The sequence below is a fragment of the Peromyscus maniculatus genome, chromosome 17 (genome assembly GCF_049852395.1).
Source record: "Peromyscus maniculatus bairdii isolate BWxNUB_F1_BW_parent chromosome 17, HU_Pman_BW_mat_3.1, whole genome shotgun sequence".
Lineage (NCBI taxonomy): Eukaryota > Metazoa > Chordata > Mammalia > Rodentia > Cricetidae > Peromyscus > Peromyscus maniculatus.
The window spans coordinates 18,015,584-18,036,348 of record NC_134868.1 but is presented as its reverse complement, the minus strand read 5'-3'; the positions used below and the strand labels follow the sequence as shown (position 1 = coordinate 18,036,348).

The window sequence follows — 20,765 nt, the reverse complement described above, 5'->3', positions numbered from 1 at the left end:
ATTACTGAAAAACAGAACAAATTAAGAGAGATTTGTGCTCTTAACTAATTATGAGTATCTAATTGCAGAAGAATTATTTCATATAAAGTCAAGGAACAAAAGAAAGAACTTGAGGTTACTTCACCTGTCAAAACTGTGTAGTTGTCTCCATGATCTTAGACTCAGAACTCTAGGATTATTGCTTAACTACTTGTGGAAATGCTCAAATTTCTGGGCTTCATTTCACTGGGAGTAACACCTCAGACAATTATTCTGGAATCTCTGAAACTCAAAAATAACATTGCTCTGCAGTGAATTTATACAAAAAATAAACAAACAAACAAAAGAATCAGAGAGTTGAAAGCATGTATCACTGTCAATGTAAAAATCTGTTATTCAAGAAACCCTAAGATATCAGGAAGAGTATATCTTCCATATTTTTACTTATTCTCATATCTCAAAGCCCTATTACACAATAGGAAGGAGCTTGCTATAACAGAAATGGTACTGCTACCAATCAAAGTGTATAAAATGGGATTATAGGGCTGATAGACAAGAACCTGAAAAATACCTACACCACCCATACATTTTTTTTTCCTGGAAATGTAAAGAACAAAGTTACAGAAATCAAGTTATTTAAAATAGTGAAGAATAAAGAGAGCCATATTAGTGATTAAAATTTATTTGATACTTTTTACAGAGGAAGTTCTTGAAGGTGGTACTGATGGTGCCTTTGATGATACTGATGGCACTTTTGATGGAGGCAGACTCCGGGAACCAGCTAAACTGGGTGGTTGGCTTAAATCTTGTTTTGTTTTCTTGGGTGGGTTGCTTAAACGTTGTTTTGTTTTCTCAGGTGGTTTGCTTGAATCTTGTTTTTCTTTTTCAGGTGTAGGCTTGACCTGCGGCTTTGGTATACTTTCTTTCCATGGATAAAGCAGCCAGCAAAGACAGAACAATAAAATAAACAATACAGTGATCAGCACTAGACACAGGTAACAAAACTTTTTCTTCTTCTTTATCTTGGGAGGTGGGCCACTGTCCACACTGCCTCCATAGCCTCTTATCACGCAGTTAGGAGGATCCCACAAGTAGTTGCAGTGGCAGTGGTGTTTATTGTTGCAAATGCCCCTCTTATGACAGAACGTAGGTGAACAATTGCTGTCCAGTACAGATATATGGACGCAACGCCTACCGATGCAGATGTGATCTTGACCACACTCTGTGCCATCTTTCACATCCCCAGTGTCATCGAGCTGGGTCCCACTGTGGTAATCAGTGCCCCAGCAAGACATGCCTTTGACAACAGTGAAGTGCAAAGTGTTGTGACTTTTCATACGGGGAATTACTGACACATTATCACACTGAAGTCTCCCACAAAGGGCATCATTGTCTTCACATTTTTTGTACCTGTGTCCCTGAAGACCACAGTGGCCAAAACGATCCCCTTTAGAGTGTACTTCTTTGTAGCACTTTGTGTTTGCAGCCTTTGCTTGCTGGCCAAAAATCTTCCTACAGTATTCGTTACGGTCATTGCATCGCTTTTCATAACAATAGGCTGAGACATTACAGGGAATTCCATCTTCCACATAAACATCATCTGGACACTTATGGGATGTTCCATTGCACCACTCTGGGAGATCACACATATTAGCCTCTTTTCTACACACCACCCCTGATGGTAAAAATTGGCAGTTTTTACAACAAAGTCCATAGGCGCAGGAGGACCCCAAACTCAGAGTGCAATTTGCCATACAGCAGAGGTCTTTTGCACAACGCCGTAAAGATCCACAGTCACACTGCTCTTCATCTTCAACAACACCATTTCCGCAATACTTCATATTAAAAATATCCGTGGTGTACATGCTTTCCATCAAACAGTGTGTTTCCTTTATGGAATAACGCCAAAAAGAATTGTAACTACAGTTGCTAAATTTGGGTATCGGTGGGTTATCAATGTGCATTATGCATTTTCTGTATCTACACTTACATTCTTCTTCATCATGCCTCATGCCCAAATTATGACCTAAGTGATGAGCCACTCCAAGAGCACGGAGGTTTAGAGTTCTGTTTATGAAAGTAACGATCGCACAGCTACGATATGGGTCACACACACCTCTTGTGTTGCCTATGCCACTCAATCCTCTCAAGTGCCTGTATATGAAAAGATGGGTGGTGTCATGCTTTAACCGAAGGTTTGCGACTTTCCAATGGCAATACAGATTAAGAGATTTCCTTACATCATCTATTACAATAAGGCTTCTCTTATTCCAAACCTCCAAACCAACCAACAGTATATCAATACCAATTACGCGATAAATGGTGTCCACCATACTTATCACAGCATACAGGTCTGATATCATTATTGTCTGATTACTTTCATAGTGTTCATACAAAGTCTTATCCACCACCACTACTAATTCAACAGTTCTAGTATGGGTCCACCAGCCTTCAAAACCACTTTGCTTTAGAGTGGAATTTCCAGTTTTTTGTAATTCTACTTGGCATGTTATGTTATCTTGCAGAAGGCTGGAACTCCTTGATTCTGTTTCATTAGTATCCATTTTATATACCAGATGTTCAAATTTGGTAGAAGACTTCTTGGGCATGATTTCATAAATAGTGTTATTTATCTCTAATAGTCCTTGAAAGCCCCCAAAACAAGTGTTCAGGGAAACTAAGGCTTCTGGGTCACCCTCCACATAACCGTGATAGTAGCAGTCATCCTGTATAAAAGGGTAATCTTCAAGCAGAGAACCCTGGTCAGAGTAGGTGAACACTGGGAGGTTCCGGATTAAAAAAAGATTCTTGATCTTCATGTGGATAATACGTCTCTGGCCTCCAAGTTTCAAGCTGTAGGAGATCCAACCTGGAGGTTTCATGCCTCTGGATTTCCCCGTTACTTTCAATGGAATCACCACTTCTGTGGGACTGTGGTAGCGCTGATGTCCAGCCTGGGTAAGTCCAGGAAAAGTCAGAAAAATCCCAAACAGTTGTGTCAGAAACAAGATCCTTGTGCATATTAGTGATTCAAGCACAGTCATTGTAAATGTGTGCCTAAAACGTTGTTCAAAGAAGAATTAAGGTCTGGGAGTCATTGCTTCTGTGAATCCTTCTAGGCTGGCCAGTGTGCGGTGTTAAAAGTTAAGCATCTGTCCTCTGGAAGGGCCAAATCATTAGGTCTGTATCCCTGTAAGTAAAATAAAATAAAAACCAATATGGATGACAGTGCTTATGAAAACATCGTTGGAAGAAAGAGAAAAGCAAGGGTTAAAACTAGTTTGTGGTGTGGTCAACGAGTAACAAGACATTGTTTGAGTGGCATGTGCTAGGAATCTCAGCACTTTAAGACAAGGAAGGAGATGGACATTTCAAAGATAGATTAAGATATATAGAAAAGACTCAGATCAAAAAAAAAGGGAAGAAAAAAGAAAAACAAAGGTTGGGAATATAGATCAGTGGTAAAGGACTTGCCTAACATTTTCAAAGTCCTGGTTGCAAATTCTCAGCACCACAAATGAAAATAATATAAAATAATGGAGGCAGGCAGGCAGTAAGGAGGGAAGGAAAGAAAGGAAATTGATTGGCACTTGTACTTAAATATTGAGAGTCAGAGCCCGAAGAAATGATATCTCAGCCATTGAGGGCACTCCCCGCTCCTGCAGAGGACCCATCCTGCTCCCGTTCCCAGCACCCACATGAAAGCTCACAGCTGCCTGTCACTCCTGTTCTAGAAGATGTGATGCTTTCTTCCGGTCTCTATGGGCTTCTGTACACATGTGGTGCAGCTACCCTCATGGAGTTATATACGCACATAAATAAATATAATAAAACAGCCTTAAAAAACAAGAGGCAACATGGGGCGGAAGGCACACAAAAATGAAAACTGGCTATCAATGCACAGTTACTGCATTTGAGTCACCAGCAAAATGAATTACTTTTACCATTATGTAAGTATATAAACCTTTTGTTCTCAGATAACCCCAACTACATTTTGTCTAGTTAGAGTGTTAGTGGCTTTTATTTTCAACTTTAGATGATAAATTACTTGACCATCCTACATAAAAGATATTTTAAAAAACTATTCTCATGTCATTTTTAAATATATTTAATACTAGCTATCAAAATCCTCCATATGACATAATATTAAATTTTCATTTTCTTCTGTAACTTCCTCCTCTCATCAGAACTGAAGACAGTGAAAAACATCACTTGTTTTGCTTACACACACACACACACACACATACACAATCTTTAAAATAAACAAACAGAATGTCTATCTGAAACTGAGTGCTGAATAAGGCTCAGCGTAAAAACTCCAAAAAAATCATAGACAAAAGCAAAAAGAAGTTGAGGAAATTTTGTCCATCTTGTCCATCTCAAATGACTAGGAACCCACAATTTCAACAAAGACTTGGTAGGTACTTTAGCAGCTTGTCTGGAACTGGGACACATAAGCACTCTTTTTTTCATAGTGGCAATTTCAGAGATTTGACAACCACAACTAGCTTAATATAAACTCCTCCTATGGATAAATAAAAATAGAGTTTCCAAATATCATGTATGTGATGGTATATAAACTATATGTCAATTTAAAATATAAATGAATTTGATAGAAAACAATTTTGTTGGGTTTCTTTTCTCTTTATTTTTTTTTACCAATTAATTATTATTTTCTAAGGTAACAAAATAGTATTAATATCTAAGTAAGGGCATGATTGTTAGAGACATGCCTGACACAAAAAGTCATTTGGAATATGTTCCAAAAGGAAAAATGCTATTATTCCATGAATCCACTGGAGAATCTTAGCCTGTTCAAAAGTGAGAAAGCTAGTTTTTGTGCTTAAAATAAATATGAGGAACATAGAATCATCTATGAATTATCCCCACTAAAAGAATAAAGTCATCAAAATTCAAGAGTTAATTTCTATTTACATTGGAAAAGAGGAAATAGTAAAAATTAAATATTCTTCAAGAATAAAATGATACATTTATTCTCTAAGAATAAAATGGATACATCAAGATATGGTACTTTTTCTTGTTATGACACCTAACTTGTTTCTTTTTAATAGGTCAATGACACTAACAGAGACTCCAAAAAGGCAGAGGGTGGTACAGATTTAGTGTGAAAGTGTATATATACAGGGCAAATTAATACAGCTGTGGACTTTTATGGCTCCCAGCTAACATAAGCAAATGGTGTAATTATGGCATCAGAGATAAATGCAGTGAAAGAAATGCTTGATAAGTTTGTTTAAATAAGAACAGCTTTGGAATTTGATAAAGCACCCATATATTAGAGCTGCAGTGATTAAATGCATATGTGGAAATTGCAAGGCCTAGCTAGGCTACTTGAGAATTATTTCCTCTGTTTTGTAGCTTCTAGAACAGGCTTGGTTCTTACTGTTCTGTCTCACATCAGCCACATCCTCAAAGATCTAAATACACTGCTCTCTGGCTTTTGGAAGTCAAGATCCTTTCACTTTATGTGGCTTTGCTTCTGTTACATACACATACAGAGAGAGAGAGAGAGAGAGAGAGAGAGAGAGAGAGAGAGAGAGAGAGAGAGAGAGAGAGAGAGAGGAGGGAGGAAGGGAGGGGATGGAAGAGAGGGAGGGAGAGAGAAGGAAAGAGAGGAAGAGAGAGAAAGAGGTAGCCGTGATGGATAATTTCTGAATTTTCTTTGAAGTCATCCTCATCTTCTAAGATGTACAGGCTGAGAATTTTCCAAATACTTAAGCTCTGATTTTTGTTTACCTTAGTAATCCCTTTTTTTCTAAATTTATCAGTTCTTCTATTTAATATAAGCAGTCTAAAGGAACCAGACTGTTCCTTTGAAACATCATTTGCAGATATCATCAGATACTTATCCAATCACACCACAGGACACTAGATACATTGAAACACAAGATTTCAGCAAGATTTTTTTTTGTCACTTTATAACAAGAATTGCCTTTCTATTAGTTTCTAATCTGCTACCAACATGCCTTTAAAGGCCCATATACCTCTATCAACAACTCTGTTCGTGATTGCATTTATTCCCCAAGGGAAAAAAAAATGAAGGTTTCTGTCTAAGACCCCCCCCCTTTGTCTTTCTGACATCACCAAATCACAATTGTTAACAGTCAAATTTCTGGCTCGTGCCTCAGAACTCTACTAGCTTCCAACTGTCACCCAATTTCAAATCAACTCCCATGCTTGGTTATGAAACGGCACTGCTTCTCAGTACTGAGATCTCATGGATAACATGAGAATCTCTGACAAAATGCCATTGACTAGGTTACTTAAACTGCAAAACTTTATTTTCTCATGGCTATAGAAACTGGAGAATCTAAGGTAAAGGTGCCAGTGTAGCTGGGCTCTGGTGACAGTACGCTTCCTGTCTAGGAGAAGCCACCTTGACCAAGCTGGGAAGGACTGAAATAAGAGGAGAAAGCGACAGGAACTAGAAGAGAAAATATGGAGGGGAAAGAATCAAAACAAGTCCCCTAGTAGCTTTTCCTAAGGCACAGTAATCCTGAGGGTCCCCCCAACAAGATCTCTTTTTAAACCTAATTCCCTACCAAACGCTCATCATATTGGGCAGCAAGGCATTAACTTATGGCTTCTGAAGGACACAGTCCTGCTCTACAGCAATAGACCTGCTATTATTGTAACTCAGTATTTTCCTATGATTCTGGGAAGTTCATAGATTACAATCTAAAGAAAAGGAAATCTCAGTTGCCTGTGATAACAGGTTAACAACACTTGTCTAATGTGCATACAGTCCCTATTTAGAATCCTCAGAACCCAAGTAAAGCATAATAGCACTGTACCTACCAATAAGTGGCTTGATTCCTCTTTTTAAATCTCTCATTTAGAGCAGGAGATGACACAGAATATGATTTTTTTTAGGACTGTTTCTGTTTTATCTACTAGACAGATATTTGAACAACCAGGTTAATTTATGTTTTGTCCCCCAAATGGTAAGCTTAAGGGGATATGAGCATCTGTCTTAATGCAGACATAGCAATCACGTGCACCTATAAAAATTTGGGGATTGGGGCCTCGTGTGTAGTGTTTAGCATGTGTAAGCCCCTGAGATCAACTCTTAGAGGTAAAACATAAAAGAAAATGAAGAGAAGGAAGAGTGTGGAAAGGGAGAAGGGGGGTGGGATGGAGAGAAGACAGAAAAAGGAAAGTAAGGGAAAATGTGTGGATAAATCATTTAAAAAGGCAAAGTCAGAAGAGAATGGGTAAAAGTAATAGCAGCATCATAAGTAATAATGAGCATCATGCTCACTAAGGTACAGGTACCCAACAGATGTTACCAACTTATTATCACAATATATTCATAACACAGGTGAAACAAATGTAACTGAAATAAAGTGTTCTTACAGTGAACTTGAATTTTTCAGAAGAAAAGTTCCTTCTCCAAATCGTAAAATTAAATAAGCATTAAATCGCTTGTCATATAGGAAGTCACTGTTATCTTTTAAATCTTTAAATTTGTCATTGTTGACATGTGATACACAACTTAAATATTGTTTGCATATTTATGTTCATGTAAAGAAAGGAGAAAATCAGTTCAGCAGATACTCAAACATTCAGAACTGCTTTATGTTTGGCTAAATTGATTGCAAAGCATTGTGGTATATGAAATAATGACATCTAAGATGTGCAGAATTAATTTCCTGGAATTCTTGATTATAAATTTGCTTTAATTAATATAACAAACTCAACTTTTATGATGAGTCAGTAATATGATAAGTGTGTATTGTAGAATATGATATTCCAGGCTAGTTGCCTAAGCTCTCCATGCAACAGTGTTTTTGTTGTTGTTGTTTTGGTTTGTTTTTTAAGGTTTTATATTTATTTTATTTTGTAGATATTATGAATCAATTTTTTCTTGATTTCTTTCACAAATAGTTTATTGTTGTGAATTTAAAAGTTACTGATATTTGTGCATTAAGTTTTTATCCTGAAACTAATTTATTCATTATTTATCTTGATCAATTTCAATTTCAATCTCATGTTATAAAGGTGATTCAAAATACTCTCACCATAAATGTGATTTATCACACATAAAAAATGAGCTCTTTCTTCTATTCTGTTAGTCAGTATATCTTCTTCCAAAACACAAAAATGGTGAAGGAATTAAGAGCTTTGGAAGTGAGATTTCAGGGCACAATTTTTATTGGTCATAAAGAATAATTTCAAATGGTCAGCCCTGAAAACATGCCTATAAGTAACATTATAACTATAACTGAGCAAATTATAATTGGAATTGTATATGTATATACATATATATTTGCATATGTAACAACAATTAATGAAAGAAGGAGACGAGTTTGAAAAAGAGCAAGGATGATTATATAGAAGGGTTTGGAGGGAGAAAAGAGAAGGGAGAAACATCATCAATATCTCAAAGAAAAAAATAATTTCAGCTCTCTTATCATCTTATGTATTTTCAATTACTTCCTACTTTATATCAATGTAGGGAGAAACAAGTAGCTTTTAACTACTAACACAGTGAACAGACCGATGTGGAAAAGACTTCACTGTATTGGGTGATATCTACACTAACCTGACATTTGTCAGACACACCAAGTGACTAGGTCATAGTGCACTGGCTGATTATTCGAAGGAAACATTATTTTCAAATGAAACAAAACCAAAAATACCATCCTACCCCAAAACTAAAGACAGCGACCAGGAATTGTTGACTCTCAGAAGCTAATTATTAAAATTGCAATTTTTTTCCTGTTTGTTCCATCTTTAACAGGTCTGTGCATTTTGCATCCCCTAATAATGAATATTTCCACATTTCCTCATTATTAATAGGATGAGCATCTGTGTGTGTGTGTGTGTGTGTGTGTGTGTGTGTGTGTGTGTGTGTGTGTGTGTGTCAGGGGAGTGTTATTTAGCATCCCTAAAAATTTACTAAGATTTTTAACAGTGAGAAAGGGGGTACCTCAGACTCTATTGCCTGCTCTTGGTACTCCTTTCCTCCTCATTGCCCCATCCAGCCTTGATATGAGACTCTGTGGCTAGTCTTATCATTTTATTGCATCTTGTTATGCCACATTTGGTTGATATCTCTGGGAAGCCTGCTCTTTTCTGAAGGGAAACAGAGCAGTGTATCTGAGGGAGAGGGGAGATGGTGGGGAATGGTAGGAGTAGAGGAAGGGGAGGCTGTGATTGGTCTGGATATATTGTATGAGAAAATGATGATGATGATGACAATAATGATGATTACAATAATAATAATAATAATAATAATAATAATAATAATAATAAAGAGTGACCAAGAAAAAATAGATTTCTAGCTTTGGATTAATGTGCTGATTCTATCTGGTAAGTATAGTTCTCCTCCCGCATCAAAGAGGCCTATTTTTGCAATAGGTAGAGATTATTAGAGAAATCTACAACGGTCTAAAATTCAAAGAACATCTGACCATGGTGTGCTTGGTCCCACTGAACACATCTACAACAAAATTCTTACACCTAAGGCTCAAGAAAAATAGAAGAGGAACGATCAGAAGAGATAGAGGACCAGGAAACCTGAATTGAGATTGTGTTTCCTATATAAGTCAAAGAAGCTGCACCTATGAAATGTCAATAGTGTGCTCCCCTAAATAAGCCCTGAACAATGGCAACACCAACTGACAGGCCAATGTGGATGGGGGAAATCACAGAAGACCCCGCCCCTAGGTGAAAAGTTACCGGTTAGTTAATGACTTCTGAGGGTAGGAGAATCAGTTTTCTCCAAGAATGAGGTCTCCTACAGGTTATCCAATGCTAAGTCGTCACCAATAAATGTGTGTGTGTGTGTGTGTGTGTGTGTGTGTGTGTAACATTAAATGGAATCAGCAGATTGTGCATTGATATATAACGATATATGAAATAATAATAAAGGAAAAGACACCATGAACTTGATGAGGAGGGGCCACAGAATGGAGGAAGGATGCAAATATAACACTAATGAAGTTCTCAAAACTTAGAAAATGTTAAAATATATTTCTACTTTTGATTTAAGCTGCATTTCACAAATGAAGAATGAATATCTTTCACATATATATTTGGTATTTATGTTTATTCTTTATTAATGTGTCTGCTGAAATAGTCTCATTTCAATTGGCATTTTTAAAAATAAAAATGTTAAGAGTTTTCAATATAGATCAAATACAAGTCAGAGATCATTAGTAATAAGAAAATAAGGGCTGGAGAGATGGCTCAGAGGTTAAGAGCACTGGCTGTTCTTCCAGAGGTCATGAGTTCAATTCCCAGCAACCACATGGTGGCTCACAACCATCCATAATGAGATCTGGTGCCCTCTTCTGACATGCAGGTGTATATGCAGACAGAACACTGTATACATAATAAATAAATAAATCTTTAAAAAAAAAGAAAATAAAACTATTTAATAAAAAAGTTATAGTCATATGTATCATACTAGTTTTAACTGCCAATTTGGTACAAACCTAGCATCATCTGGAACAAGAGAATCACAAGTGAAGAACTGCCATGTGATAGGCCTGTTGTCATGTCTGTGAGGAGTTTTCCTGATTAATGATTGATAGATGAGGGGCCAGCACACTGTGCGTGCTGCCATCCTTGGACAAGTGGGCTGGGCTACAGAAGAAAGGAAGCTGGCTTCCCTTGATGACAACTGTAACCTACAAGCTAAATAAACCCTTCATTCCCCAACTTGATGTTGGTTAGAATTTTCTCAGAGCAAAAGAAAAGCAAACTCATACACAATATAAATTATAACATTACAGGACTTTAATTGAAAGTTACCTTGCCAAAATTGGAAAACAGCATTTTTGTTGACTCAAGGTTATTAGTGCTGTTTTGTAGTCTCAGTACAGAAGTTAAAAACCTGTATTCTAATAGAAGGCCTTAACAAATCTCAATAACAAAGTCACTTTCAGAGCTTGAGAAAATAATTGCAATACAACCCTATTGACATATAAGAAACGTGTCCTAGGACTGTGTAGCCCTACTTACCTATGTCTAAAAGGCCATGTTAAGAAGTGGGTCTGAACATCAGTTTACAGTAATGTTGCAGAATCCCCAGCAACTAACACAGGATGTACAGAAAGCACTCTCAAATAATTGCTTGCTTCTTTTCTAACGGTGTGGAAATGCCTACTCACAGTGTATGTAATATGATGATTAATTTTCATTGTCATCTTGACATACTCTGGAGGCACCCAGGAAAGGTATCCAAAAACGGATTGTGTAGATCAGGGTTGCTTGTGGGTTTATCTATTGTGGTGGGGGGAGTTGTCTTGATTATATTTATTTAAGTGGGTAGACTCCTGCCATTCCCTAGACAGGGGATCCTGAACTGTGTATGGATGAGGAAATCAAGTTGAGTGCAAGTGTGGGAGTTTGAACATAAGCGTGTCCCATAGGCTCATAGGGAGAGGCATTATTAGAAGACATGACCTTGTTGCAATAAATACGGTGTTGTAGGAAGTGTGTTGTGGGGGTGGGCTTTGAGGTCTCCTATATGCTCAAGCCATGCCCAGTGTCCCAGTTCACTTTCTGTTGCCTGCAATGGAGATGTAGGACTTTTCATGTCTGCCTGCATGCCGCCATGTCCTGCCATCATGATGAGAATGGACTGAACCTCTGAAACTGTAGGCCAGCCCATTAAATGTTTTCCTCTGTAAGAGTTGCTGCGGTCATTGAGTTCCTTCACAGCAATAAAAACCCTAGTTAAGATGGCAAGTATGCATGCAATAATTCATCCTCCTTTCTTATTTATGATGGGTATAATGTGGACAGTTCTCTCAAGCTCTGCCAGCTGTGCCTTTTCTCCAACAATGGGTTATGACCTGGTGCTATGAGTTAAACCCCCTTCACCCTTGAGTTGATTTGGTTAGGTATTTTATAGCAGCAAGAGAAACAAAACTGAGGCAGATGGTTTTGGTACTTACACAAGATAACCTACATTAAATATTTAGTACAATGAATACTATATTAATGTACTTGATAAAATACTATTATCAAGAGAGCAACAAATGGGTTCTCAACTCTACAGCTCTTTTTAACTATGCAAAGACCTATGAATTATTCTTTTGTGTCTCGAAAAACTTACAATGAAGTACTTCTGAGTGTTTATTTTGCAAGGAAGAATAAATAATTTTCTCAACAAAGTGAATTTGAAGGAAAGCTGATTTTCATTTTAAAAAGTGCGCGAAGCTTCTCTGTTGTTAGTTCAAATCCATTGTACCTGATACTCTGATTGGATTTCTCTTTCAACAAGCTGGAAGGACATTTTTCTTCCCTCTCCTTCTGTCATAAAACAGGGATCAAAAGCAACTTGTGGAGGGAAGATTTTGTTTTAGTTTACAGGTTGTAGTCCACAATTGAGGAAACCAAAGCTGGAACTCAAAGCAGGAACCTGAAACCAGAACCATGCAGGAGTGCTACTTCTGGCTTGCTCCCCATCTCATGGCCAGTGAAAGGAAATGTATTGGCTCAGGACCTCCAAGACCAAGTTCACAGCACAAAAGAGATTCATTTGCCCCAGAGGGACAGAGAGCAGGGAATAAGAGAAAAAGACAGGAGATAAAGGATGAGGGAGAAGGGAACAAGGGGGGGGGGAATATTTATTGGGGCCAGGGTCGGGAGACTGACTCTGGATCGAGAGGAAACAGATGTGGCCCATAGGCAAATGGTGGTTTATAAAGGTAAAGGGGAAACACTGTGTTAGGATGAGGTGTTTAATTTTAATTGAGAATGTTAATTAGGTGAGCCAAAGGGAGCTATTTTTGCTAGACTTCAATACTTTGATAGCTGGACCTTGGTAGTCACCCACAGGAAGAGGGATTGGCTAAATAAGGGAATAAACCTTGGTGGCTAGTGTTAGGAATGTAACAGTTTGTTGGCAAGGCAGGAGAATCCTGGAGAAGGGCAGGGCCTACCAGAGCCACAATCGCCACACTGGGGCTGGCCAGAGTCCCTTCAGCCAAGTACCTTTCTTGTACAGGCCAGGCTCACCTGTTAGTGGTGGGTCCACCCAGAGTGGGCTGCGTCATCCTACATTAATTAACAACCAAGAAAAATGTCCCACAGACATGCCCACAGGTCAATTCCATCAAAGCAGTCTCTCAGTTGAGTCTCCCTCAGATAATTCTGGACTGTGCTTAGTTGACAGCCCAAGCTGACTAGGAGACACTGACTACACACCCTGAATATCTAGATATTTCTTAAGCCTTCTAAAGCAGCTATTGGGCCTCGTTTTCATCTAACATCTTGTTTTCTATCTCATTTGCTCTCTGTTTCTCAGAAGCTTTGGTCTTTATGTAACAATCTGGGTAGCCACTTCCCTTTTCCTTTGAAATGGATACTTCTTCCTGGCATCTTGATTTTGGCACAAGAAAAAGAGATCTGAAAATTTTTTCCAGATTTAATCATGTAAAATGAATTCTGTTAGTAATGATTTGAATTGGACAGTTGTAAAAGAGAATACTGCGTAGATTGCGCTCTCTATCTCTCTGTCTCTCTCTCTCTCTCTCTCTCTCTCACACACACACACTTTATATCATTATGAGTCACTTCATGCCTTCTTTCATAGAAGACAAACTTTAAACCAGCTTTCTTAGCTGTAGAGGCATGATTATATGAAAAAGAATTGCTATGACTATTACATAATTTTGTTGAAAATTACATAAATTTGTTGAAAAAGAAACTGTTTATCCAATTGGTTTAGATTTATTAAAAATATTCATGCAGAAGAGCTCTCATACCTCATAGTCATACTTTTTGGCATAATTAAAGGAGCAATGTTGCTATATACCAAATAAAACATTTTCATATTTCTTTAAGTTTTACACAGTGCCTGGTTTGGGGTCCAAAGGCACAGGATACCAAGTTCCAATCAGTTATTTACTCTTCCAGACTCCGTTGGCTCCTTTCACCCTTGTTTTTGATGATACTGAGAATTCTGATGATCACAGCACAAACGGTTTGTAAGAAAGTCTGTCAGTTCCTGTTTCTCTGATTTTAATTTATTTCATAACTTCACCGAGATACAGGTTTTTGGAAGAAAGGCCACAAGCATGAAATGGCTTGTCCTGAATATATATATTAGCTGCATTTATACTCTCAATACGCCTAGCACTATTGAGCTTGAGATGGTCTTTCTTCAAAGTCTCCACTTTAAATTAGTTTGTCCGTGCTATGCTCTCTGTACAGGTGCCATTTTACATGATTCACACTGAGGGAAATGAAGAATTGTGTTTCTCCTCTGACAAACTTTGTTTCTTTGTTGTTGTTTTTTTTTAAGAAAGGGTTTCTCTGTGTAGCTTTGCGCCTTTCCTGGATCTTGCTCTGTAGCCCAGCCTGGCCTGGATCGAACTCACAGAGATCTGCCTGGCTCTGCCTCCGGAGTGCTGGGATTAAAGGCGTGCGCCACCACCGCCCAGCTCTGAAAAACTTTGAACATGCACATTTTTTTTCTTTTTTACATCCTTTTCTAGACTCTTGTATAAAATTAGACAGCACCAGGTTCCTTCGTTTAGCAATGTACGCTTCTTACCTTCATCTGTGGAGTCAAATCGCGTCAGCTTCGGCTATAGCTTCACGTAAACTTTTTATTCCTCTATCATTCTCAATTTTTTTTTCTTTTCCTTTCTTAGGCTTTTCTGGGGGAAATCTCTCTCATCTGAAATATGAATCTCTTAGTGATTCCATTTATTCTATGTTGTACAGGAATCCTTATCAACAAAGTGCTAACGGGACAAAGGAAATTATAATTTTAAAATGAAATTTTAACTATTTAGTGAAACTTTGAGTATTACCAGTGACCTTCATGTGTATTCCTTGTCTCACTCACACTCTTAGGTGAACTAGGAAATGTAGAGACCCTCAATTGGGCAGGGGTCGGGGGGACATCTTCCTCTATGTGAGACAGGTCTGCCAAAGTCACTCCTTCTAACGTTCTGGCTTTATGTTTATGAAGAATACACTGGGATTATTTAAAATGCTTTCCCTCCTTCATGCCCTGATTTGAGCCATGAATGTGTCTGTTTAAAAACTCTTTACCAAGATAACTTGGTGAGGTTCATAGAATTAAAGTCAACAAGCATGAGGGAACACTCATAAGTGGCATCTGCCCTCAGGAGTTTCCTGCTCTCATAGGAGACTATATGTAGCTGCCAACAGCTCATCAGAATTATTCTATTCTTAATAGTTTATGGCTTCAACAACTTCTACTTCAGATAATGTGAATAAAGCTATGACATTCCATTAGTTTATCTATTTCATATTTCAAGGAGCAAGCTTGCTGTTTGATTTCAGTTATCTGATTGGTCATGCAAGAGCATCCCACTTGATTGTCCATTGCCATTATTACAGTATAAGGAAATACTATGGATAATTTTCCTTATGTTATTGATGTTCCATGGTGACATAGTTTAATCCTTTGTTTATTTATATAATTTTACAATGCACCCTCCTAGTTAAGAATTTTTGATATTTGTATTTGTTTCTATAAAACCAATTCTCTAACGTCCAAAATAATCATATATAAATTTAATAGTTGGAATTCCAGATGAGCTTGACCCTGAAACTGTTACTTGGAAAATATTTTAAAATTCAACTTTTTCATATATGTGTGAATATAGCATATGCAAATATATGTACATATATACATAGTTTATTGTTGTGCATATTCCCAATTGTACTTAACCAGTATACCTTAGATGCATTACATGTCTGATAAGGTTTTTAAAAAATTTAATATGCATAAGACTTACATAGAAAATATACTAGTCTCTTTTACTAAGAATACAGTTGAGTGGTTGGTGTCATCTCTTAACATTCAGGCATTAGTCATCCTGACAAGGAATATGTCCCATGCCAAGTTTAGATAACAGATATTTGGCTTCTGTGAGGCTAATAGAAATTGGTTGTTAGAGACCACCTAAGGATCTGATTTGGGTCAAAATGCCCTCCAGGATTATCAAACAGTATCAAATTCTTTGGTATCACTTATCAAAAGAAGTGCCACAACAGACAAATAAATGTTTTTTTTCTCTAGTGGTTGAAAACTGGCCAGTTTGTTCTGTGTGTATGGCTAAAGTACCATAAAACGTTTTTAAGATTTCAAGTGAAGCCAGCAAGCAGCCCAGGAAGGGAGCCAGAAGTTATTTCCACATAACGAATACACTTTTCTGCCTTTGAAACCAAAGACTGGCATTTGTAACATGTTTTACAATATTGTCTAAGGCTTTCTTCAAAAGTAGGGTCTTTTGCAATATTTGAAGTACTGAGATTTGAGGCAGGAGAGTTTGCTTGCTATAATGGATAGCCAGGACATTTCCCATGGTTTTGAAGGTGTCTCTTTTTGCATGGACAGATTTCCATCTGCTATCAACTCTTACAGATCTAATAGAATTTCTACAGTGCCCTTAATATTAACAGTTTGTTATTTTAGCCAAGTATAGTAGTACACACCTGCTGTGGGATAATGCTCTTGTACACTGTAAAGATTTGTTACTTGAATTGGTTTAATAAAATGTTGATTGGCCAATAACTATGCAGGAAGATAGGCAGGTTGACCAGACTAAGAGAATTCTGGGGAGGAGGAAGAGCAGAGTCAGGAGTCACCAGCCAGACTCAGGGAAGCAAGATGAAAATGCTGGACTGAGAAAAGTTACCAAGTCAGATGGCTAAACAGGTAAGAATTATGGGTTAATTTAAGTGTAAGAGCTAGTTAATAATAAGCCTGAACTAATAGTCGAGGATTTATGATTAATATAAGCTTCATTTGGGATTATTGGAAGGCTGATATGGGACGGTGTGGGACACAGAAAAGCCTCTTGCTACACACATATTTGATCTCAGCACTCAGGAGGCAGAGGCAAGAGGATCTCTGTGAGTTCAAGGTCAGCCTGGCCTATAGAAAAAGCACCAAGACAGCAAGGACTACATAGAGAGAAACTGTCTCTAAAAAAATTTGAATTATTCCATACATTATTATAAACTATTTATCATGTAGTACAATAGACCAATAAAAGTTATTCCCCTAGTGTAATTGAAATGTTGGAGCCCTTAATCAGTATCTCACTATACTTTAGGAATCTCACTAAAAAAAAAAATCAGCAGAGTGACTGACATATTAATTAGTCTGATGGAATTGTTTTGTGGTATAATCATAAACAAAAACATCAAACACTACCTCATACCCATATTAATATAAAACTTACCAATTGAAAATTAAAGATAAATGCAATCTGCTAGCCATTTATATTTGATGTTCCTATTTAATTTAAATCTATTTTTGTCTAAGGGTTTAAAATATCACAGCCTATTCCAAAACCTTTCTATTACTAGTTTATATAATCACCTTTCCCAGCATTTACAAAGTAAGCTACTATTGGGGGATATTTGATCACACTGAGAACCCTGAGATTGCATTTGTATTAATTAAATAAAATTAACCTTGGGTCATGAGGCTGAGTTAGCAATTAGTTGACAGAAAGTAATCATAGAGGATCAGAGGGCATTCAGGAGAGACAGCGCAACCCAGGAAGTAGAAGGGAGGGATTTGGAGTGGTGCGGCTTTTTCTGGTTTGGCAGAGAGGAAGCAAAAATCTTTTTGGAGAGGTCAGCAAGAAGAGTAGGTTAGCTAGGTGCTAATCTACCTCTCTGAGCTTGCAGGTTTTCACCCCAGCCTTTGAATTTCAAGTCTTATTTATAAATAAAGCAATAGAGATTTAGTTAAAGCCACCATAGTGGCAGTGACAGGGTCAGTGCCTATGGGAACAGAATTCCTGCCAAACTTCAGCCTGAGTGGCTGTGGATATCACTCTGTATAAATAAACACTGATTGGCCAGTAGCCAGACAGGAAGTATAGGCAGGACTAACAGAGAGGAGAATTGAGGGAACAGGAAGGCAGCAAGAGAGACTGCTGCAGCCACTGCCAGGACAAGGAAGATGTAAGGTACCAGTAAGCCACGAGCCATGTGACAAAGTATAGATTAATAAAAATGAACTAAATATAAGAGTAAGAGCTAGACAATGACAGGCCTGAGCTAATGGCCAAGCAGTTTAAATAATATAAGCGTCTGTGTGTTTATTTTATAAGTGGGCTAAGGGACTGCCGGGGCTTGGTGGGACCCGGAGAAAACACTCCAGCTACACTGAGCTGCCAGATCATTGCCAGAGAAGCAGACTGGTAGCTGTGGAGTTACAAATACTAGCTGAAACAGCAGTAGATTAGGGTGTAGTCACTGTGCAGAAGTTAAAAGAGCAAGCTACCAGGAACACAGTGAATTCTGTCTTTTTAAAATTGGTCTTTTTTTTTAACCACTTGAAAGGTATTATATGTTAGTGGCAAGTTAAGTCATATATATAGTATATGCTTTCTGGAAATTGGTTGATAGAGCCCACCCAACAATCTGGTTTGTATAAAAACACTCATGGATAGTCAAATGGTATTATACTTTATCTGATATTTGTTTGTGATTTTGTTTAGAATATGTAATCTACAAACATAAAAGATAAAATACATTTTTCTGTGCATGTTCTAATACACTGACTGGTGTATTTTAATAGATACAATAAAGAACAGCAGTTAGGGAGATATGAACTTCCTTATCCCAATGAAAGAAGAGTAGCAACATGAAATCATTGCTATGATGAGCAGAAGACAGGGAAAAGGGATCAGCAAAAGTTTACATTTTATTTTGTTTGGAAACACTGAAGTGAATGTTGGCAAGCCAAGACACCAGTTGGAGTAGACTATAAAATCATGCCAATCATGTTAATAGATGCTTCTTTTGGCTCTCTCTGCTATCTTTAAATGTGAATGGGTAACAGGATTTACAAAGAGATGGCTCAGCAGTTAAGAACACTGACTGATGTTCTAGAGGACTTGGGTTCAATTTCCAAGTGCCCCAGTGTCTGATAACTCCAGGATAAAAGGAAGAAGGAAGTATGTGACCTCCGCTCTCCTCTCCTTTTAAGAGGTCATGTAGGAAGGCAAGAAGTACTACCTCCTTTGGGCCACATAGCCCAAGGTCATGGGCAGAGCAAATACTACTACATTAGAACACATCACAGGTTGTTGAGCTAAGTTTGAAGAGTGTAATGCCAAGGCTGGAGAAATGGATGGGGAGTTAAGAGCATATATTGTTCTTGTAGAGGACAGGAGTTCATAGTTCAGTTCCTAGCACACATGTCAGGTCAATCCCAACCACCTCTAATTTCAATCCACCTCTAAAACCCAAATCTACACATATAAATAATTTAAAAAAAGAAATATTTAAATTGAAAAAAATGCCTTGAATTCACAGGCAAGAGATTTGTTTATTAAAGACTTTCTTAAGTGACAGATGAAGTGTCACTTTCTGAAAATGATGTTAAAATGAACTGTTAGACTTCCATGGTGTGAATGTCATTTCTAATTCCTCCTCTCACTTGTAGGCAAGGTCATTGACCTTGAGTGGTCAGATTATGTTACATGTTGGTGGTCTAATTTTGTAGAACTAATTTGATTAAAATTAGTTGACTTCAAATTATTTACAAGACACATTCGTTTGAGTGAGACTTACTTAATCATGTGAAAGTCATGAAAGCCAGAGAGTATCCAGGTGACATCAAGAAGACACAAGAGACTGTGTTGAAAATATCAGGACAGTGGTGTTGCTAAGAAACTCAGTGCTATAACCACAAGGAACTAAATTCCCTCAGTATTAACAAGACTGCAATCAACATGCAATGCCAGAATGAATTGCTACAAGGGGGTTGGTTTCACTTTGCTTTTGACTTGTGAAACGGAACAGGGAACCCAGCCAAGTCTTGATTTACCGCTTCTCATTATAAACAAACTATAACATATCTAACTATCGTATGCTCTTAAATTTGTGCTAATTTTCTATGCAACAATAGAAAGCTGATGCATCTGGGAACCTATTATCTGGTACAGCTAGTGTGACTCATGGACTCACCACTAAGATTCGTTTCACTACTACTACTCATGGTTATAATCTTCTAAGTGTAAGACATTTATCTCCTTGCAATAAGAAGTAATCAGGGTAGAAATATTTTTCTTCTTGTGATAAACTATTACCAATAATACCCTAAAATTTGACAATTTTTCTCCTTCTTTTCAGAAAATTTATAGAAATTAGATATAAGTAGATAAAGCATGTTAGTCAGAGTGGACTCTAGATTAAAGTAACTCAAAGGGATGATTAATTATATAATAAAATATATGGAAGTTTAAGGTGCTTGGGGTCCTGGTTGAAGTTGCCTTTAAAAAATCACTGTGTCTCAGTAAAACTTAGGGTCACAATTATGAGTATCACCTATTTTTTATGAGAAAGAGACAAACAAAACTTTTAGCTAAAAGACACCAAAAGCACAGAAAAAAATTATAGCTCTAAAATATGCATCTTCATTATATTCTAAAGATAAAAGTGTATTTAAATTTAATATTACAGAGAAGTAGTTGGGCTAGATCCAGATGCCTGAAATTTGAACAATTTTTTGACCATCTTTTGAATTTTGTTCAAGGCATTGTTTGAAATTAATAACTTAACCTCATGTAATATCACAAAACTACTATGGTATATCCCCAGAAGAATGGTTATTTCTTTTACCTTAGGTCTGTGCTAACAGTACAGGTATGTGTGTGTTAAATTAGCTATGGCCTGCTTATGATGAAAGGTGTCCTCAGGGATGTCCAGGAACAGACCGTAATGTCAGTTTCTATTTACACTGGATCTTTACAGCATCCCATGTGCTTAATAGATGTGATGTCATAAAAGAGGAAAGAATG

General features: G+C 37.4%; 1 protein-coding gene across 2 annotated transcripts; it reads right to left on the bottom strand.

Moving 5' to 3' along the window:
* Window positions 1–645: 645 nt before the first annotated feature.
* Adam29 (ADAM metallopeptidase domain 29) lies at window positions 646–20,747 on the bottom strand. 2 transcript variants are annotated; one of them, XM_076553317.1, is made up of 3 exons: window positions 20,587–20,717; window positions 13,817–13,921; window positions 646–3,169 (listed from the first exon to the last, which is right to left on the bottom strand). In XM_076553317.1, exon 3 carries the CDS (start codon window positions 3,021–3,023, stop codon window positions 660–662), a length of 2,364 nt encoding a protein of 787 aa, XP_076409432.1. In that variant the 5' UTR covers window positions 3,024–3,169; window positions 13,817–13,921; window positions 20,587–20,717; the 3' UTR covers window positions 646–659. The 2 variants fall into 2 exon arrangements, with proteins under 2 accessions (XP_076409432.1, XP_006971027.1); XM_006970965.4 differs by lacking the exon at window positions 13,817–13,921 and having other exon boundaries at window positions 20,587–20,747.
* Window positions 20,748–20,765: the final 18 nt, after the last annotated feature.